The 19,326-nt window shown below is 43.1% G+C and overlaps 1 protein-coding gene across 4 annotated transcripts in view; it reads right to left on the reverse strand.

Moving 5' to 3' along the window:
• Positions 1 to 19,326, reverse strand: part of AFF2 (ALF transcription elongation factor 2) — a 462,610-nt gene that overhangs the window by 136,876 nt on the left and 306,408 nt on the right. For 2 of the 4 annotated variants that reach the window (XM_082716439.1, XM_082716436.1), the window contains exon 5: positions 3,737 to 3,823. The exons of the other annotated variants lie outside the window; for them this stretch is intronic. In XM_082716439.1, the coding sequence (XP_082572565.1) occupies positions 3,737 to 3,823 (87 nt within the window). The remainder of the gene's footprint in view (positions 1 to 3,736; positions 3,824 to 19,326) is intronic. 4 annotated transcript variants of the gene reach the window in all.

Genomic DNA, 19,326 nt, shown 5'->3' on the forward strand with positions numbered 1-19,326 from the left:
TTTAAAGTAGTCTCCACACCCAACGTGGAACTTGAACTCACAACTCTGAGATCAAGAGCCAGATGCTCTATTGAGTGAGCCACCCAGGTGCCCCTTTATTACTATTGAGTGAGCCACCCAGGTGCCCCTTTATTATTGTTTTTAATGTTAAGCTGCATAAGACTTTTTAAAACCAGAATTCCAAACAAATGAAACACCTTTGGATAACACCCAATTTACATACAAACACACCCAATCCCAACTGGAAATAGCTTGGCTGTGTGAAAAATCTTCATTGTTCATGCCATAATTATTGATGCTCATAATATAATTTTTTCCTTTTATTTATTTATTTATTTTCAGCATAACAGTATGCATTATTTTTTCACCACACCCAGTGCTCCATGCAATCCATGCCCTCTATATTACCCACCACCTGGTACCCCGACCTCCCACCCCCCCGCCACTTCAAACCCCTCAGATTGTTTTTCAGAGTCCATAGTCTCTCGTGATTCACCTTCCCTTCCAATTTACCCCAACTCCCTTCTCCTCTCTAACTCCCCATGTCCTCCATGCTTTTTGTTATGCTCCACAAATAAGTGAAACCATAATACAATTTTTTTAAAAAGAGGCCTGACTTTGGTCTGTGTGTTTCTTTCATAGGCATGTCACGTAAGTGATTTTAGTAACAGAAGCTTAAGTGAGAATATTTTCAGTAATAACTGTGATGATAAGCCCACAATCAGACATTCCCACAGGATTTTGGTCCAGAGCAGTGACTGGCAAACTTTTCCTGTAAAGGGCAGGATACTTAAGATTTTAAGCTTTGGGGTGGATTGGGCATATAGTCTCTGTCACAAGTACTCAACTCTGTCACTGCCCTGCAAGAGCAGTCACAGCTGATATGTAAATGAATCAGTGTGGCTGGATTCCAAGAAAGCTTGAGTTATAGACACCAGAGTTGGATCACCTCTGTGAAGCCTTTACTGAACTTCCCCTGGGGACACTATCAGTTCCCTCACTTCTACTCAGCAGTGTACTCTCTTCCTTGTGGGTCCTTTTATTCCTTCTGAGAAAATGACATTTTCAATTTGGAATGTGAGCATAAATTTCAGTATGTTGGGAATTTTCAACTGTGTCTGTTTTTGTAAGTCTGCAGACTCACTGCTTCTCTGAGCTGAAAACCCCATGGGGATTACATGGTACGCAGACATGCGTGCGCAGATACATGCACAGATAGCACAGATGGGGAAACTGAGGCTCATAAGAACTAAAGCTGGACCATCTGGCTAGTGATTGGCAGAGCCAGGATTAAAAGCAGCCGGGTCTGCAGCCCCCAAGGTGATTCTCCGGCTCTAACACGGATGCTTTCTGAGAGGATGGTGACACCCGGGTCCGGAAAGAGTGCTGAGGGAAGGGGGGAACCTAGACAAGTGTATTTACTGTACATGGCCATGTTTTGGAAAATGAACTTTGAACCAAGGCATCTGTAAACCTGTGTGATAAATACATCATCATAACACCTGAATCAAAATGCTGGTTCGCTGATTTATTAGCTGGGTGATTCAGAGAACATTATTTTACTCTGTGCCTCAGTTTCCTCATCTGTGAGTTAGGGAGAGTTGGATTACCAATCTCTTTGGGTTTCAATGAGGATTGAATTATTTACTAGATACGCTGTGCTTAGAATGAGGCAATGCACATCACAGCATTACAGTGTTGATATACTTTTCTTTCAAACCAACATTTTGGCAGGAACCAAGTAAAACAAAAGAGTGGGTATATATCCATCCTGGTTTCACCATTTCATGCCAGTTGCCTCTACCTTTATCATGGGGTCGATGGGAGCACAGATAATTGGCAGAAAATGCAACTCGTGCTTGATTCCAAATTGTGCACTTACTACAAAGGCCCGTTTAAACAACCAGTTCTATTGGTCAAAATTGCAACTTGCACAAATTATCTACAAAATTGGAGAACACAGCTGAAAACACTGCAATTGCTGAACCAGAGATGGATTCAACTCCTGAAATGTCTGGATGGATCCCTTGGCAGGGATGTTAAGGATGACGGGGTTCCTTCTACAAATAGTCTAAATTCCTTGACTGGTACTCAAGGTCTTCTACAGAGATGCACTCATTTGCCTCGGGTTCAGATCTCTCTCTGCTTCCCATTACATGAATTCTGAACCAGCCACTTGAGACCGCATCAGTATGGATCATGCCATAATCCTACATCTTCTTGTGCCTTAGCCCATCCTGTTCTGCAGTGGAGTGTTCTTCTTTCCAGTCCTTCACCTGTCAAACTTGTAGGCATCCTACAAATTATGCCACCTCTCTGAGCAGTTCCTCAACACCCAGGGACTGTTAGATACTTCTCTGAACCTCCAGTTCTCTGTGAAGACACTTTCTGCACTGTTTTGTCATTTAGCTGAAAACCCATGGAGGGGTTTTCTTCATCCCTAACTTTAAGTCTTATTATATGACCTCAGAAAGTGGTTTCTGGATAAACAGATGGATGGATGGATGGATAGATGAATGGGTGGTTAATTGGATGGAAGGAAGGAAGGGAGAAAAACATTACTTTTTTTTTTTTTAAGTGTGTTATTAGAATAGCCATGGTGATTTCAGCATTTTAAAAACTGATGGTGAGAAAAAAGTCTTACTGGGAGAAGGTGAGGAAAACAAACATTTGAAGTCAGGGAGCTGGGGTGGCTCAGTGGTTTAAGCCTCTGACTTTGGCTCAGGTCATGATCCCAGGGTTCTGGGATTGAGCCCCACATTCGGGCTCTCTGCTCAGCAGGGAGCCTGCTTCCTCCTCTCTCTCTCTCTGCCTGTGTCTCTGCCTATTTGTGATCTCTGTCTGTCAAATAAATAAATAAAGTCTTTAAAAAATTTGAAGCTCCATCAATATGATGTGCTGGCATGTAAAGATCTGTGTGCTTATGAGCAAGGAATGGAAGGTGATAAACAAAATTGAAAATCGACCCATTAGGGTGAAGAGTATAGGTTTTTTAATTAAAAAAAATCTTGGATGTTGTTGTTACATCAACAAGTTGGTCTTCTTAAATGGATGAGCTCATTATTGTAATTCATCAGTTCTGGACACAGTAACTTGGACAGTGACACGGCTCTAGGTAGTACAATATACAGGCCAACATCTGAGTATATATGCTTTTTTAAATGTATTTATTTGACAGAGAGAGATCACAAGCAGGCAGGCAGAGAGAGAGAGAGAGAGGAGGAAGCAGGCTCCCCGCCGAGCAGGGAGCCTGCTTCTCCTTCTCCCTCTGCTTGTGTTTTCTCTCTCTCCCTCTCACTTGCACTCTCTCTCTCTCAAATAAATAAATAAAATCTTCTAAAAAAGACTCTGCTTCAGGAAAAAGGAGATTTATATTATCTCGAGGGGCAAGAGGAGGTCTGGATTTTTGTAAAGATTTTATTTATTTATTTTAGAGAGAGAGGGTAAACAGGAAAAGGAGAAGATGGGGAGGAAGAGGGAGGGAGAAAGACTCTCAAGCAGACTTTGTGCTGAGCATGGAGCCCAATGCAGGGCTTGATCTCATGACCCTGAGACCATGACCTGAGCTGAAACCAGGAGTTGGATGCTCAACTGACTGAGCTACACCGGCACCCTGAGGAAGTCTACATTTTATAGCACTAGAACATCGAGGCCATCAGTATTTTTAAGACTCCAATTGGAAGACTGGTACAACTGAAATAAGATAAAGGAAAATGGAGGTAGCAAGAGAATTGACCTGTCCTGGGATGCAAAGTGAGTTCTTCTCGGAGTTTCCGGAAGTATGCATGACAGTGAGAGGAGCAGGCCAGGAATGGCTCATCTCCTGGTGAGGAAAAACAAAGAAACTTTATTTTGGGGCACTTAGCAAATGAAATACTTTCTTGGCACTAAATATAGTAGGGTTCTTTATAAATACTTAAGGACTCAGCTGGCCTTAATTGTTTTCAGGAGAACTGAAATCAATTCCATCTACTCCCCTGCCCCATTGTAGTTCTGGAAGCCTATCTATGACACAAGGGGCCACCTGACATCCACTCCCACAGAGCCAGGAACAGGGAGCTCACTAAGTCTTGAAGCAGCCTGTCCCACATTGAGACAGTCTGATCTCACTATTCCTCCTGGTTGTGAGCTAAACACCTGTCTCCCAGAGGTCACTCTCTAAGGATCATACTTTGGAACCGCACAGAATATATCTCATCTCCTCTTTCTTCGCATGGCAAGCCTTCAGCTGGTGGAAGACAGCAATCCTATCCCCTGGTGCTGCCTTTCTCTAGTCTGAGACATTTGTAGCTTCTTTATTCATTCATTGGGAACCTTTAACTTTTCTTCTAATGCTTGGGTTCTGCATTCTGTCAACTCTCCTAGGTGCTTCCAGGAGGGCCTTCTGATGACCTGGGGCTCTTCCAGCTCCTGGTATCCTGTCTCCCATGTGATCTGCCCAGCTCAGCGGGGGGTGGAGGGGGAAAGCAGTACATTCACTACCTTTGCTCCCTCAGTCTGGATACTCTGATACTCCTTTCCCTTGGCGGAGCCTCACAGTGACAAGTTTGGACATGTGTCGTTGATTTCTCCATGCAAAGACAAGGCTGCTGAGGAGAATTTGTTCTCATTCACAGAGAAGGTTACTATGAGATTGGTAGTGCCATTCTGCCCAGCCAGACACAGGGTGCTCCTGTGAGTTCGAGGCTCAACATAGGAAGGAGAGGTCCCTGCAGCTCCCACTCCCCATTATCAACAGGGGCACCTTCTTGATTCAAACTCCCAGTTTGAAAAGAGCTGCTGTTCAAACCTTGCTTGAGTCTTAAGGTTTGTGGCCAACATGATTTACTCGGGGAAGAAGGGTGACTAAATCATAGGCCCAAGGTCCCAGCACCAGGGATGACACAGTTTGTGAAGCAGGAGCAGACCAGCCTGTGTTGCACTCATCAGACATTCTGGTGTAGAAACACTCAACATAAAAACCAGGGCAATAATGGACAAAAAGGAGAGCTTTGGGGAGGAGTGGAGAGGATCAAAGTTTATGAAAGGTCTTTTTATTTATTTATTTATTTATTTATTTATTTATTTTTAATGAGCCAGTTACATAACACTTTCTCCCCATCTTTACAGGTAACATAATTAGTCATTTCAAAGGTTATATTAATAAGAACTCTCAGGTAGCATTAAAACATGTTTTCCCCCCTTCTATAATTACCCAGTTCAAAAAGAGCCTTTGATGTATGAAGAGGTACTTCATGGATTCATTCACAGCAGCAGTGCTGAAGCAGAATTCGTAAGTATGATTCAGACAAGGGCTGACACAGATTGGAGTCTACCTAGCTCTATTTAAAAGGAGGTGCTAAGGACATTAAAAATGCATATGAGATTTAGAGGGGATGCTTAACCTACTTAAGAGAGAGACTATTTTCAAGTGTTTTTGAGTTGTGCATTTGTATGCAGTTGATAACATTCCTATGCTACTTCTGCATTCATCAACACTGGCCCAAAGTAACTCTCGGCGACAAGAGTTGGAAGCCTAATTCTAATTACTGAAGGATTTATGTTACATTTTAGGTGTTTCCTTTTATTGATGAAGGTTGGTCTTCTCCAAAACCTGTCTCAGGTAAAACATACAGGTCTTATTTAGCCAAGGGGCAGGAAGGCCCTCATTGGGATCAGGAAGAGTTGTCTCTTATCAGCAACTAGGCACTGCCCCTGGGTTTTTGAAAAGGTCTTTCAGGGGCGCCTGGGTGGTTCAGTGGATTAAGCCTCTGCCTTCGGCTCAGGTCATGATCTCAGGGTCCTGGGATCCAGCCCCACATCAGGCTCTCTGCTCAGCTGGGAGCCTGCTTCTCCCTCTCTCTCTGCCTGCCTCTCTGCCTACTTGTGATCTCTCTCTCTATGTCAAATAAATAAATAAAAATCTTAAAAAAAAAAAAAAAAAGAAAATGTATTTCAGACACCTGAAAGGATGAACCCCCTCCTCAGAGGTGTATCCCTCTCCCCCAGGTCATCTGAATTTACTCTGTGGCAGAATGGGGTTATCTCAAATCACTGTCCAAGCATGCCACATTGCTAGCCAGGCCACATGGAACCATGAATGTGTTTGCATTTTCAGCAACTGATTCTCTATTGGAAATGTGAGATTTCAGGAAATGGCAAGGCAATTCTGTGTTACCACTGATGCATTTGATTAAAGCACAGAAGGTGTAGTTGAAAGGAATATAATTTCCTGAAAGGCTATCTTCAGCAGGAAACTTTGGTGCAAGTTCTTTCACTTATCAAAATGAGCTAGCCCTGTAAAGTATGAAAGGCTCACAGCAGATTTTCCATTGTCATCCTTTTCAATCACACTTGAAGGATATTAATCTGTTTTTATGTTCTGCTATTCTCAAGATAAGAACACCCATGCATCCCGATCTAACTATACTAAGTCTGCCTGTTCATCAGGTAGGGATGAGCACCTGCTGCAGAGTATTGCCAAAGCTTCTACAACAGGCTCCAGGGCTGAGCACCCGCACTGAACACCAAGCACCAGTCCCATTAACAACACAGATGGAGGCATCCATGCACATGAAATGGGTCTGAAGCTCCTTCATCTCCAGCCTCCTTCAATACTCCCCAAGAAAGAACTAAAGCAGGGGCTCATCTTGCCACTGGACAGTGGCAAGTGAATGCTGGGGACCAGTTCCAAAGCACACATTCTTTCCTCTACCCCAGATAGGTCGACTATTATTGTAGAGTTGACTACCATGGTTAATGGAGAAAGAACGAAGGAAGAAATGATGTATTATCTTTCAGCATTTGACAAAGAATAGGTTTCACAAGCGACAGAGAGTTCTATGTGATCTCTACCATGGTGTGGATGCTTAAATTAGTGTGAACTGAAGACTTCAATGTCAAACCCAGAAAAATCAGAAAAGGCCCAATTTTCTTTTTCTTTTTTAAAAGATTTTATTTGTTTGTTTGTTTATTTGTTTAGAGCACTAATTGGGGGAGGAGCAGAGGGTGGCATTGAATCTCAAACAGACCCCATGCTGACCACAGAGCCCAGTGCAGGGTTCGATCCCATGGTCTTGAGATCATGACCTAAGCTGAAACCAAGAGTCAGACACTCAACTGACTGAGACACCCAGGCATCCCTCTCTTTCTTTCTTTCTTTTTTTTTTTTTTAAGATTTTTTAAATCTACTTGAGAGGGGTGGTATGGAGGGGCCCAGAGAGAGAATCTCAAGCAGACTCCTGCTGAGCACAGGGCCCAACAGGGGGATCAATCTCCGGACCCTGAGATCATGACCCGAGCCAAAAATCAAGAGTTGGATGCTCAACTAATTGAGCCATTCCAATAGCCCAGATAAGGCCCAGTTTTCCACGAGTGATTACTTCTATACCATATTATCTGTATCATAGTTCATGGCTAGAACTCTGGTGAATCTAAAACAACTTGTCGGGAGAATCACTTTATTGGACTTAGACACACAAGCTGGGTGCACCACTGGCTGAGGAGCAGAAGAAAGTCTGGGTTCCAGGCTCCCCTAACACAGAGCTGCCTGGCTAGCTGTTCTTTGTAGTAACTAGGATGTTGTCCCAGCCTTGTCTTCCTCAACTTTGTATCTCCAGTGCCTAGTATATAGTGACTAGTTAATATGAGATATTATTATTATTAGTGTCTGAAGTTTCTGTGTTTGAATTAATAATAAGAATCATAGCAAGATTCACCAAGCACTTAGAGTGTGCCAAGCACTCAGTTTCCACACTCAGTCTTTGTATGCTACAAAATAAAGAGGCAGGAGTTACCATCATAACTCCTTTGGAAACACAAGAGATCAAGTGACCTATCCAAGGCCACACAATTAGTAAATGGCTGGGTCTGTTTTGTTCTACTAACTTCTACCAAATATTCATTATGTATAAGATCCTGGGATCTAGAAAGGATATGAAGTCAAGCTCCTCCTCGAGAAGAGCTCACTCTGCTTAACATGTTAACCACCTCCCAAGGGGAATATGCCCAGGTTCTGGAAGGAATCTATTGTGTGAGGCTTTTGGGAAAGGCTTCATAGTGAAGGTGAGAGGAGCCGAGCGTGTGCACATACATGTGTGCATGTGTGTGTCTGCATGTGTATTCCTTTCAGAGGAACATTCTATGTGGTAGATGTTCAAGTGGTGTATGTTTGGGTTAAACAGCGGTAACATAAATATTAAGGTCCTTACCGTGAAGATTTAACTAAAGAGATGATTAATTTTTCATATAACTATATTCATGAATGAAATGGTGGGATCTTACATATTTCATTATTGTTGTTAGAGCCAGAATGATCCCCCAAAGATCCCTGGACTAAAAGTAAGGAGAACTTAACTCATGTCTCAGATTGGCAGAGAGCTACCTGAGTGACCCTGGCCAAGCTGCTTGCCCTCTCTGAGCCTCAGTGTTCCTACCTGCAGCACATGGGCTTTGGCTGAGATGGCCTCCAGGGGTTCTCGCAGCCGTCCCCACTCTTAACCTCTGCCGCCACGTCTTCAGGCCTGCTGCAAGGGAAAGGGAGCTACTGCATGGCTCAAGGGTCTGGACAACATGGCGTTGGATATGCATAAGACCCGCCAGGACGAGCCCTGCAAGCAGACCTTGAGCACTGCCCACATGAGCTTAGCAGACAGGCAGCTCAGGCTCCTGTCCAGGGCTCCAGCTGAGAGGGGCTCCATACACCTTGCCCCTCCCCTCTATTGAAATGCAAAGACCAAAACAGCTGCAATTTGGGAAGTACAAATTCTTGTGATGAAGAATAACAGTGGGAGCAACTGAGTGGTTTTAAAACACAAATATGATTGAACAGACGAAGCCCACAAAATTAGGTTGGAGTTTATTTTCAGAGACTTAGACTTAAGTGACCTTGGACTCCAACTGCCATTGGGGGAGAGGATAGCTTTCTTCCTGTTTTTAGTGCCAGGAAGCATAATAGGAAAGTAAAATCAGACACGACATAGTCTGGGTTGCCACAGGGCCTAAGGACAGAGAACATCGGCACCTTCCTTACTCCAGAACTGATGAAAACCTGAAACTAGGAACTCCAGTCCATGGGTCCCAGCTCTGCATGTGGGTGTGTTCACTAGGGTCCAGGCTGCTTCTTCAAAGGGCCTTTCCTCCTCCAGAGCAAAACCTCATATATTTCGGGGGTGGGTGGGTAGGAGGCTGCCAATAACTTACCAGAAAATTTAATTTGCTTGAATAAATGATTTAGAACCTTTGTACTCAAGGGCCCTGATGATTCTCTGAAGAGCCAGCAATGGGGAGTGAGGTGGAGTGAGGCATAAAGATTGCTAGGCAGAAAGAGGCAAAGGCCCTTGGTGTTCCCAGCAGGGTCGGCACTGGGGAATTGGGCATCAGGACAATTCTTCAGTCCACAATCCACTATCAATTGCTAACAGGCCTGCAGGAGGTTCTGCTTCTCCCAGGCAGGGGTTTTAGCACTGTTCTCTGCAGCAGCAGTGAGGCCAGCTGTTCAATCGGAAATGAACCATGGGTGCTGGAGCAGGCCTTGGCCTGGGTCCCCCATCGGGAGTCGAGCTGGCAGCTGGGAGAGAACCCACAGGGTGACCATAGTCTGCACAGCCTGTCAATCCCAGTGCGGGCAGTGAGCACGGGACCCCTGCAGAAACATGCACCTGCCTGCTTCCCTTGGCAGGCTCCCCTTCCTAGCAGGCCCTGGGAAGACAAGGGCTGGAGGATGGAGCCCTTTGGCTAGGGTCATAAAAGTTCCCATGAAAGGAAGCAGGGCACATGGGAAGAGCTATTGGTCAGTCTCTCTCTTTTCCTTTCTCCTCTGGGCCCTCCCAGGATAGACATTGTATTTCCCAAAATGTTTTGTCCCAAAGATGCTCATATAAAATGGGCTGCTTACTTAAGATTCGAGAGCCTTTTTAAGTCTAGTCAGGCCACAGTCTCGAACATGGACAGTACTTGGGAAATGAGATCCTAATTTGGAGACTGGAAGTGGCCACAGCACATCTTGGCATCAGGAAGGCATCCATCAAACCTCACACAGAACTCCTACAGCTAAGGGTGGGGCTATGTTGTGTTATTGTGTGCTAAGGGGGATTTATGGAGCAGCAGAATAAGCTCACACAAACTGTTGAGTACATAAAGTCAAGCTAGAAGGCTGCCTTTAGAGATATTCCATGGGGCTCTGTCATTTGGGGTCCTTCCCTGTTTACCAGTTTTTTTTTTAAAAGATTTTTTCTTTATTTATCTGACAGAGATCACAAGTAGGCAGAGAGGCAGGCAGAGAGAGAGGAGGAAGCAGGCTACCTGCAGAGCAGAAAGCCTGATGTGGGGCTCAATCCAAGGACCCTGGGATCATGACCTGAGCCGAAGGCAGAGGCTTAACCCACTGAGCCACCTAGGTGCCCCTGTTTACCAGTTTTAATGATAATAATGCCTTACTTTTTACTACACTTTTTTTTTTAAAGACTTTATTTATTTATTTGACAGAGAGAGATCACAAGTAGGCATAGAGGCAGGTAGAGAGAGAGAGAGAGGAGGAAGCAGGCTCCCTGCTGAGCAGAGAGCCCGATGCGGGACTCGATCCCAGGACCCTGAGATCATGACCTGAGCCGAAGGCAGCGGCTTAACCCACTGAGCCACCCAGGCGCCCCTTTACTACACTTTTTGATTGAAAGAAATAATTGTCAGAAACGCTATCTCATTTAATCAATAACTTCAGAAAATACAGAATGTCTTCTTAACCAAATTGTAGGTGAGACTACATGGCGAATAATTGAAATTCAGAAAGATCTTACAAACCTGGCCTGAAACCAGGAAGATGAAATGTTAGCAGAGGTAAACGAAAATCACAGATATGTTCCACAAACCAAGCATAAACACGCAGAATGAAGAAGCCCCAGCTGACTTGGCTATGATTCCTGGGCTAAAACCCCAAGGATTTGAGTTTGGCAGGGAGGTTAGCAGCCAAAAGAACCGATACCAACACAGGTGATAGGAAGGTAAGTGTGACGCCCACAGTGTGGTTGTCAGTAGTTGATCGCACACACTAGTATCCTATATGGGAGAGACCACATTGGAAAGCGAATGCCAATCTCGATGGCCCATTTCAGCAAGGACATCAGAATAATGCACTCTCTACTGGGGACAACTATGAGGACCACAAGAGCTTAGAAAACTCATCACATGTATAAGTGCACTTTAAAAGAGAACATTTAGTCTACAGAAGAGGGAGATAGAGGGAAGGTCTAAGAGGTGACTTCAAATACCGTAAGGGTTCTCATGTGGAAGAGATCTGGGATCTGCTTTGTGGACTAAGAGGTTAAGATCCATCCTATGCGTAAAAGGTAGCAGGAAACCCATTTTAGCTCAAACTATAAAACATTTTCCATTCCTGTGGGCTTTCCAATCACGGAGCCTATTTCTTTAGAAGGTAATGCAGGCCCATCTCTAAAGGCAGGAGGATTTAAGGGATTCTTAGAAAGGCGGGGCAGGGAGGTTATGCACCAACTGTACTGCCTTCTATGAGCCTATGATCATATTCTTCATCGCAGTAAAATTGAGGATATTTATGATGCAAAACCAAATCTGAAACAGCATTTGTTGTTTGTTTGTTGGTTTGTTTGTTTACATGACATACAAACATGGCTGACCAAATTGGCTAAGGAAATTCATCATTCTCCCAGGGACAGTGGGGGAGAAGTCCTAGGGAGGGCCCTCTATCTTACAGTGAGATGGATAGCAGCCCCATTTGTCTGACTATTTGCTCAGCTCTTGGAAAATCCAAAAACAGTAGAACTATAGACTTTTCTGGGTTTGATCACTAATACTCCCGCCAAGCATCTCTAGTGGTCACAATGCTTGCTGTTCTATGAAATTGAATGAATATTATTCTCTTTGTAATGGTCTTAAGACAGTCTCCTGAGACTGCATCTCTGATTTCTATGCAAGTGCTGGTAGGGAAGACATATAAAATCAACTGTCCTATTAAACACAACTTCCCAACAATGAGCCAACACAAAATGCAATCCACCAGGGGGGAAAAATGGCTAATTCTTTTAAAAGTTTCTAACACTAAGTTATGATTTCACTGACATGGTATAAAAATCCTGGTGCTTTTTCTTTCTTTCAAATAAATAATTGACTGCTTTATGCAAAAGTCTTCAGTCCCAGTGGGTGTTTCAGGGAATCTCAAAATTTTCTCCATCAGCCACAGGGCTGTACATGTATTGTTCTACTTTTGAAGGGCCTAATTCTAATTTGCAGTTGGGGACCATGGTGATCGATGACCCTGTGGCTTCGTCGTGTTTTCATTCAGACAATCAGTCCACACTCTTGTCATTGCCAGATGCAATGAATTCCACTTCATTCATTAAATATAATGGGGATGTGTATGGTCATGGGCCAGGACTCAGATGCTCCATATTCAAAGTCCACCAAGAAACCTCTTCAAAGGCAGCAACAGATAGACAAACCACCATGGTGACATACTGGGCAGAATTCAACCACACCCTTGGAGCTCTACACATGTTTTTGGCAGTGGCAACCTAAGGCCACAGCCCACCTAATTAACGAGATGATTGCCTTGTAAATCTGGATCCTTCTCAGGACATTTGTCTCCATTAGTTGAACTAATCAGTACAGAAGACTGGCCACCCCATTAGGAAATGTTGCAAGATTGATTCCAATCTAAATTGCCTTCTTCGGTAAAGGCTTCCGCTCGATGGTCCAGTCCAAGCATCAGAGGAGTCTGAGGTTTCCTGAAGGCCATTTCTTCCCTAACTTGGGAATTTGTTTTCTTCATCCAGAAGCTAATTTTGACAACTATTATTCACTTTCAAAAGTGACTTCTAAACTTTATTGTTCAGTTTCTAGCTTTTGTGTTTCAAATTTTTTTTGCCATCGCCAACATCCAAATGACCATCATTTAAAATATGATATAATAGTACAACCATTTTTTCCCCAGAGCAACTTCCCTGGAAGGAACGCCACACCATACCCTTATAACATGAAAGAATTCTTTCTGGTTAACCTCTAATTTGTTCCTTTAGATGCACGTCAGCCAAAGCGATCTGATAAAATTCACACACCTTCATTGGCCACTCCCCCAGCACCATCTTTATTGATCTACATTTGGTTCCATTCACCAAACAGAAAAAAACATTTTCTTGGGTGTCTACTATCTGCAAGGTATCTAAGAGCTGAGTAGCTGGACCAGATCCAGGCACAGGATGCAGCTGAGCTCTATCTACATAACTAGAGTATTTGTAACTGGAATAGGTATAGGATAATAATTACTAGCTATTGTTCAAAAGTAGAACTAAAATAAACCCATCAGAACTGGATTTAAAAAAAAAAAAAAGAGTCACATTCAATTTGTTATTATGTTCCAGAAACCACCAAAGAGATGTGCTGATCTCACGCTGTAGGATAGACAGATCAGGACTGCAAGTGCAGAGACTCGGATTCTACGGTAAGTGAAAGACAAGTCCAGGCAAAGGGAGGCAGGAGGAGACATTTCGTGCAATCCCCAGGCTGAGCCTTTTTAAAGACTTACACAATGCATCTGTATTCCTTTCTAAGGGCTGCTGTAGCTTTTCAAACATGATAGCTTTCTTGTTGTTTACACTTATCACATTAAGAAAAATGGTAATGAGGAGTTCACGATAACTGCCTTTAGATCGAACAAAGGCTCAATTGCTGAGGAAAAAAGAAGTAATATCTATTTTCATGGAAAGATCCTCCAGTGAACAACTTGGCCATAGCTTTTTTCTCTCATTATTTCTGAGCTTAGTAATAATAAGGCATCAGGCCACCAATACAGCTAAAACTCCAGCCAATATGACTTCTATGGAATTGTCCTTCCTCTTAGAATGACAGAATCACAGCGCCAGGGAGATGAAAAGGAAACGATTTGCCCCATTCACATGAAATTAACAAATAGATCATAAGGTGTTGGTCTAGCTATTGAAATTGAACACCAGGCCCTCATCCCCCATCAACACACACCACCGATAAAAGTAAAAATAAGCCAGGGGAACCTGGGTGGCTCAGTCAGTTAAGCATCTGCCTTTGGCTTAGGTCATGACTTCAGGGTCCTGGGATCAAGGCCCACTTTAGGTTCCCCACTTAGTGGTGAGTTTCCTTGTCTCTCTCCTTCTCCCCCTGTCCCTCTCCCTGCTTGTGCTCCTTCTCTGAAACAAATAAATAAATAAAATCATTTTAAAAATTAAAAAAAATAAGCAAAAATAAGCCAACAGAGGCATCAAAGTCTTTGCAATCGCCTGAATTTAATAACATTACCAGCATGACTAAGGCTTAGTGAAATTGATCTAGAGAGCCCCCTCAGAATATTCCCAGACCATAACAAGTTGAGTATTTTTCAATGCCTGGACAGTCACTCCTCTCTCCAGATCAGTTTCTTTTGGCAATTACTTCAAATAATGGGAAATAAATAGCTTCTTTATTCCATATTAAGACTGGCAAAGTAGCAGGGCAAGTGAGAGCCATATCTTCTTCTAAAGGGATGCCTGACTAATGGAGAAGGAGAACATTCTGAACTCAATATGAACAGTTTAGGGACCAGGCAGTGTGGACATAAAACCTTGCCCCATAAGCATGCTATAAAGCTTCAATCCTATGTTATAATCAGGAAGGCCGGCCCCTCTCTACCTCAGTGAAAACATCCACCTGTCAGACAGCATAAGCTAGAAGTAGCCACTTACATGATACTTCCTTATACTAAGTATTTACTAAACAAAAATCCAATCTAATTCTTACATCACCACTTAGTCATGTTTGTTTTTTAATGAAAAGGTAACAATTATAGAGTCTTTTTCTTAAGAATTTCCTGTTGACATCTTCAAGGCCCCTAAAGCATTTACACGCCATGGGAAAGGGACACCTTCCAGCTCCTCTCCCCATCCCGCCCACCCTGCCAAGGTTTTTTTGTTTGTTTGTTTTGTTTGTTTTGTTTTTTAATGACCTTGTGAGAATCCACTGTCCATAGATGTCTCTAAATCCTCTTTGAACATCTGTTTTCAGCCCATACCATCTCTTGGGGGTAACCAGATCCATACGTTTCCTCCTTGCTACACATTTAGGAAAACACCAAAGAGAAGATCCAAAGAGAACACCAAAAGAGAACTTTTCCAGGGAAAAGTTCTTTCGAGCAAAGGTCACTTTGGGCTTGAGGTAAATAAATGAACATGGAGGACTCTCCCCTGGGCTTCAGACAAATACAAATTGTGTGATCAGTTTATATCTCTCATCCAAACGCCAGTTGTCCGTCCACTGGTGGTTTTCTACTGGGTTCTAGTCACATGCTTCTCCCCAGTGTGACAGCACCCCACCTTCTCCTGCCACTCCCTCCTGCTCAACTAGTTTGTCCTTCATTTGCTTTCAAAAAGAAAAGAAATGTGCAAAATCATTAAAAACAAACCCGGACAGGGATTTGCAAGCTACCCACAGAGACTGTTAGACAGCTGACAGCAATCGATGTGCCAGGGTGTCTGGGCTAATTAAACAAATGTGACAATTTGAAAAGCTGCAAAGTGCCTTATGAACCAAAAAGAAAGAAAAATGCCCTGTATTAAAAGACATGAAAGGAGTTTATATATTTAATAAATAGGAAAAACGATTGTGGGGTAATTTATACTCCTCAGCAAAGGCAGCTTGGGAGCCTATGAAGGGTTGAAATGCCGAATTCAAAGTCACACTTTGGGAATCTTCGGAATTGATGAACCATTCAGAAGAGTCACAATTAAATCCAATAAAAGTTTGCATGTATTTAGTGGTTAGAAGTCCCTGGATGTTTGGATGTTTCGTTTCTGTTACTGTGTTCCATCCACTCAAGAATCCAGGCAAGCAGTTCTCCTTGTTGTCATCTCAGAGCAGATTCCCAAGTCCCAGTGAAGACCCACCTCCGGGACAGAGTCACACAGCCAGCATGTGGCAGATGCAGGACCTCCATGCAGGTGGCGGCTTTGCCTTCCAGGCTTTTGCCACCACTGAGCTCCATAAGGATGGGCTCTCTATAAGGGAACATCGTCAAACAGCAGGAAGCAGGCATTGTTACCTTCCTGTAGGCCAATGAGATTTGGGGGTGGTTAGGAGCTCCTTTATACTTGTTTAGAAACCACTGCCCTTACTCACACTACTTTCTCAATTCATTGTCACATGTGTACATCACCCAACCTAGATGGCAAATCAAAGCCAATTAAGTCCACCTGTAAGGAGGAGCCTTGGATTTTTAAATGAGCCTTGCCATGGATGTAAAGTCCTAGTGGCTATTGCTAGGATTTAGGCCATATTGAGGTTAATAATCCAGATCGAGGTCCCTGTGATAGTATGGATCATGGTGTAGGTGAGCAACTTTCCCCCTTGAAGTAACGGGTCACTAAAGTCTCCAGAACTGTCCAAATGTTGCCCGTAGTCCTTCTTTTCATGAGATACCTTAGGTGAATATCTCACAAGATGAAGAAACTGGAGAGGGTAGGAAAAAGGAGGAGTGAAAGAGAGGAAGGAGAAGGAAGGAGGGGTACATATGAACCAGGTGCCAGCTTTTTATAGTACCGTTTTTCCAGAAGGGGCCCTGCCAAGGTCTTACATATCCTTTGCTTCCCAGAGCCTGGGGATGAAGGCATTATCACTCCTGTGGAACACAGGGGAAAGAATTTGTCTGAGGCCTGGCACTTTCCCTGTGCTGCCTTCAATTTCTCTCCTCTTCTCTGTTTTATGGGGCCATTAACTTTATCTCTTTCTACTTACTTAGTCTGATTTTTGGTCCTTTTTTATATAGTAGGAGTACTGTTTAGAACTAGAGTAGAATTTGACTAATGGATTCTACATAAGCGTCAGATGGAAATAAATTATTCAGATAGACTCTAAACATGGCTAAGGGTACATAGTCAAAAAGTAAAACTAGATTTGGTTTTATTTAATGATCACACTCAGAAAGAAGACCCAGAGGAGATCTTAAGAGATAAGTTAGGAGCAGTTCTCTTCCCTAGAATTTCCAGCCATGATGGAAATGCTGTTATTTTGTACTGTCCAATGATAGTCACTGGCCACATAGGGCTCTTGAGTGCTTATGATGTGCCTCATGGACTGAGGAACTGACTTTTATTATAATTTAACACACTTAAACTTCACTAACCAGCCACATGTGGCTACCATTACTGTACTGGACAGAGCAGACTAGTCGACACTTCGATTTTACAAATAGAAAACCCAAAGCCAATAATGCTTCAGAGACAAGCCAAGGGTTGAAAAGCAGGTTGTGGATGTGTCAGGCCTTGCTCTGAGGTTTCCTGATGCCCAGTCCAGTGCCTTCTTCTGAATCCCAGTTCTTCCAAAGGCAGGGGATTTGTGGTCTTGGCTGGGGAACACAGACCACCATTTACTTTGGTATCAAAAGTGTTGGGTATGTGAGGTTGTGCCCTATAGAGGGCTGTTGGGTTGAAGAGCGGGAAAGAGGCTGCAAAATTTGAGGGTGGACAAGCTCCTTGGGTTTTCTCCAGTCCCATCAGGTCCTGAGAAGTTGGAAGGTACTGAAGAGAAAACCACCAGAGGTCCAGACTGTTTGTTTGTTTGTTTGTTTGTTTGTTTGTTTGTTTTAAGCAGGCTCCCCGTGTAGCAGAGAGCCTGATGTGGGGTTCAATCCCAGGGCCCTGGGATCATGACCTGAGCTGAAGGCAGAGACTTTAACCCACTGAGCCACCCAGGCACCCCTACTGAGGTGGTTTTGTCTGCCTTAACTTTCGATGGGTCTACATTCTATATTTTGTGATCTGACAATTTCTAATTAACATGTTGGCAGGGGAAAGTGGGATGAGCTAGTTTGTATTAGTGCTCTTATCCCAGGAATGGGCGTACTGAGCGGTGGGGGGATGCTCTGTTTTGACACAACCTTTGTTGTAAGGTTGAGTATGTCTAATAGAAGCAAAACACAGTTTTTTTAGCCATTAAAAAAAAGCCTGAAAACTCCCTTTGGAGAGAGAAAAAAAATCCACATGTCATGGAAGCATCATTCTTATAACCACAGTGATAATAAGCACAGTGAATGGTACCAAACCAGCCCCTTCAACATTATTTAAGAGATTTGAATCAGCTCTCTGCAGTTATAGTAGCATATGGGGCCTCTACCTTTGCTTTTAATCAGTGTCTTATTTAAAGCGATAATGCCAACATTATTGTACTTTGAGGAGCAATATTAAAAATAGGTTAGAGCAAAGGTATTAAATAATGCTTGGCAATGGAAAAACCTAGCACAAAAAGTAGCACTAAATATATTAACTGAAGAAATAAGAAATGGAGTCATTATAATGCCTAGTGTTTGTATAACTCTTCTACTTACTAAACGTTATCATCTTCTTATTAACTTACAATAGCTCCATGGAAAACATATTACTTTACCAAGGGCAGACATGACACTGTGAGGCCATTTTCTCTAACCATTTCTCTACAACTTTCAGTCACCCAATAAACAGCTACTCTGTACTTCTTATACACCTACTCTTGTCACCTTTGTGTACATATGGGGGGTGGATAGAGGGGCTTCTGGGCTAAGCTAAGGGGACAGAGAGATGAGTGTGACACAGACTCTGATCTAAGGAATGTGACATCATGCCACGAGAGGCAAACCACCCCACTGCATGAAAGTGACAAGTGGGGAGTGAAAAAGGTGGTGGGGGGACCCAAAAGAAAGAGGGATTCATTTCATTTGTACAGTTAAGGCTTCAGAGAGGAAGCAGTCCTGGTGTTGGCTCTTGCATGGTGGGAACGGGAGTCTACCAGGCACACCTAATATTTTCCCGGCATTCCAAGCACATTCTAGGGGCATAACATACATTAGCTCATTTGATTCTCCCATTAATCCTGAAAATTAGGTCATAGTATTCCAGTTTTGTGAGTGAGATTGAAGATCTTTATCTTCTTGTAACTGCCCCTCAGGGGTTGGGTTCCACCATTTGAGTCCTCCTAGCCTAAATCCGGACTCAAGCCTCACTCCAACACTGCAAGTCCCTCAGGCATCAGTGGCCTGCTCCCTCTTCTGATTTAATCTTCTCTTGGCTAGCCTCTCCCGCCATTCCCTTTGTGGATCCACTCACTATATCCTACTTTACTTCTTGCTAAATGCATTTTTTCAGTTCAGCAGATACCTCTTAAAATTTGTTATAAAACTAATAAAAATTTTAGAAATTGAGAAAATTTAGAAAAAGAAAAAAATCTCACCCATAATTCTGTCACTCTAACAAAATAAGAACTATTATTTCAGGGTATTTTCCTTTAGTTTCTTTTTAGTCATATCTTTACCTGGCTATCAAAAGTAAGTGCAGAAAATGTTATAGT

This window comes from Mustela nivalis, assembly GCF_964662115.1.
Source record: "Mustela nivalis genome assembly, chromosome: X".
Taxonomy (NCBI): Eukaryota; Metazoa; Chordata; class Mammalia; order Carnivora; family Mustelidae; genus Mustela; species Mustela nivalis.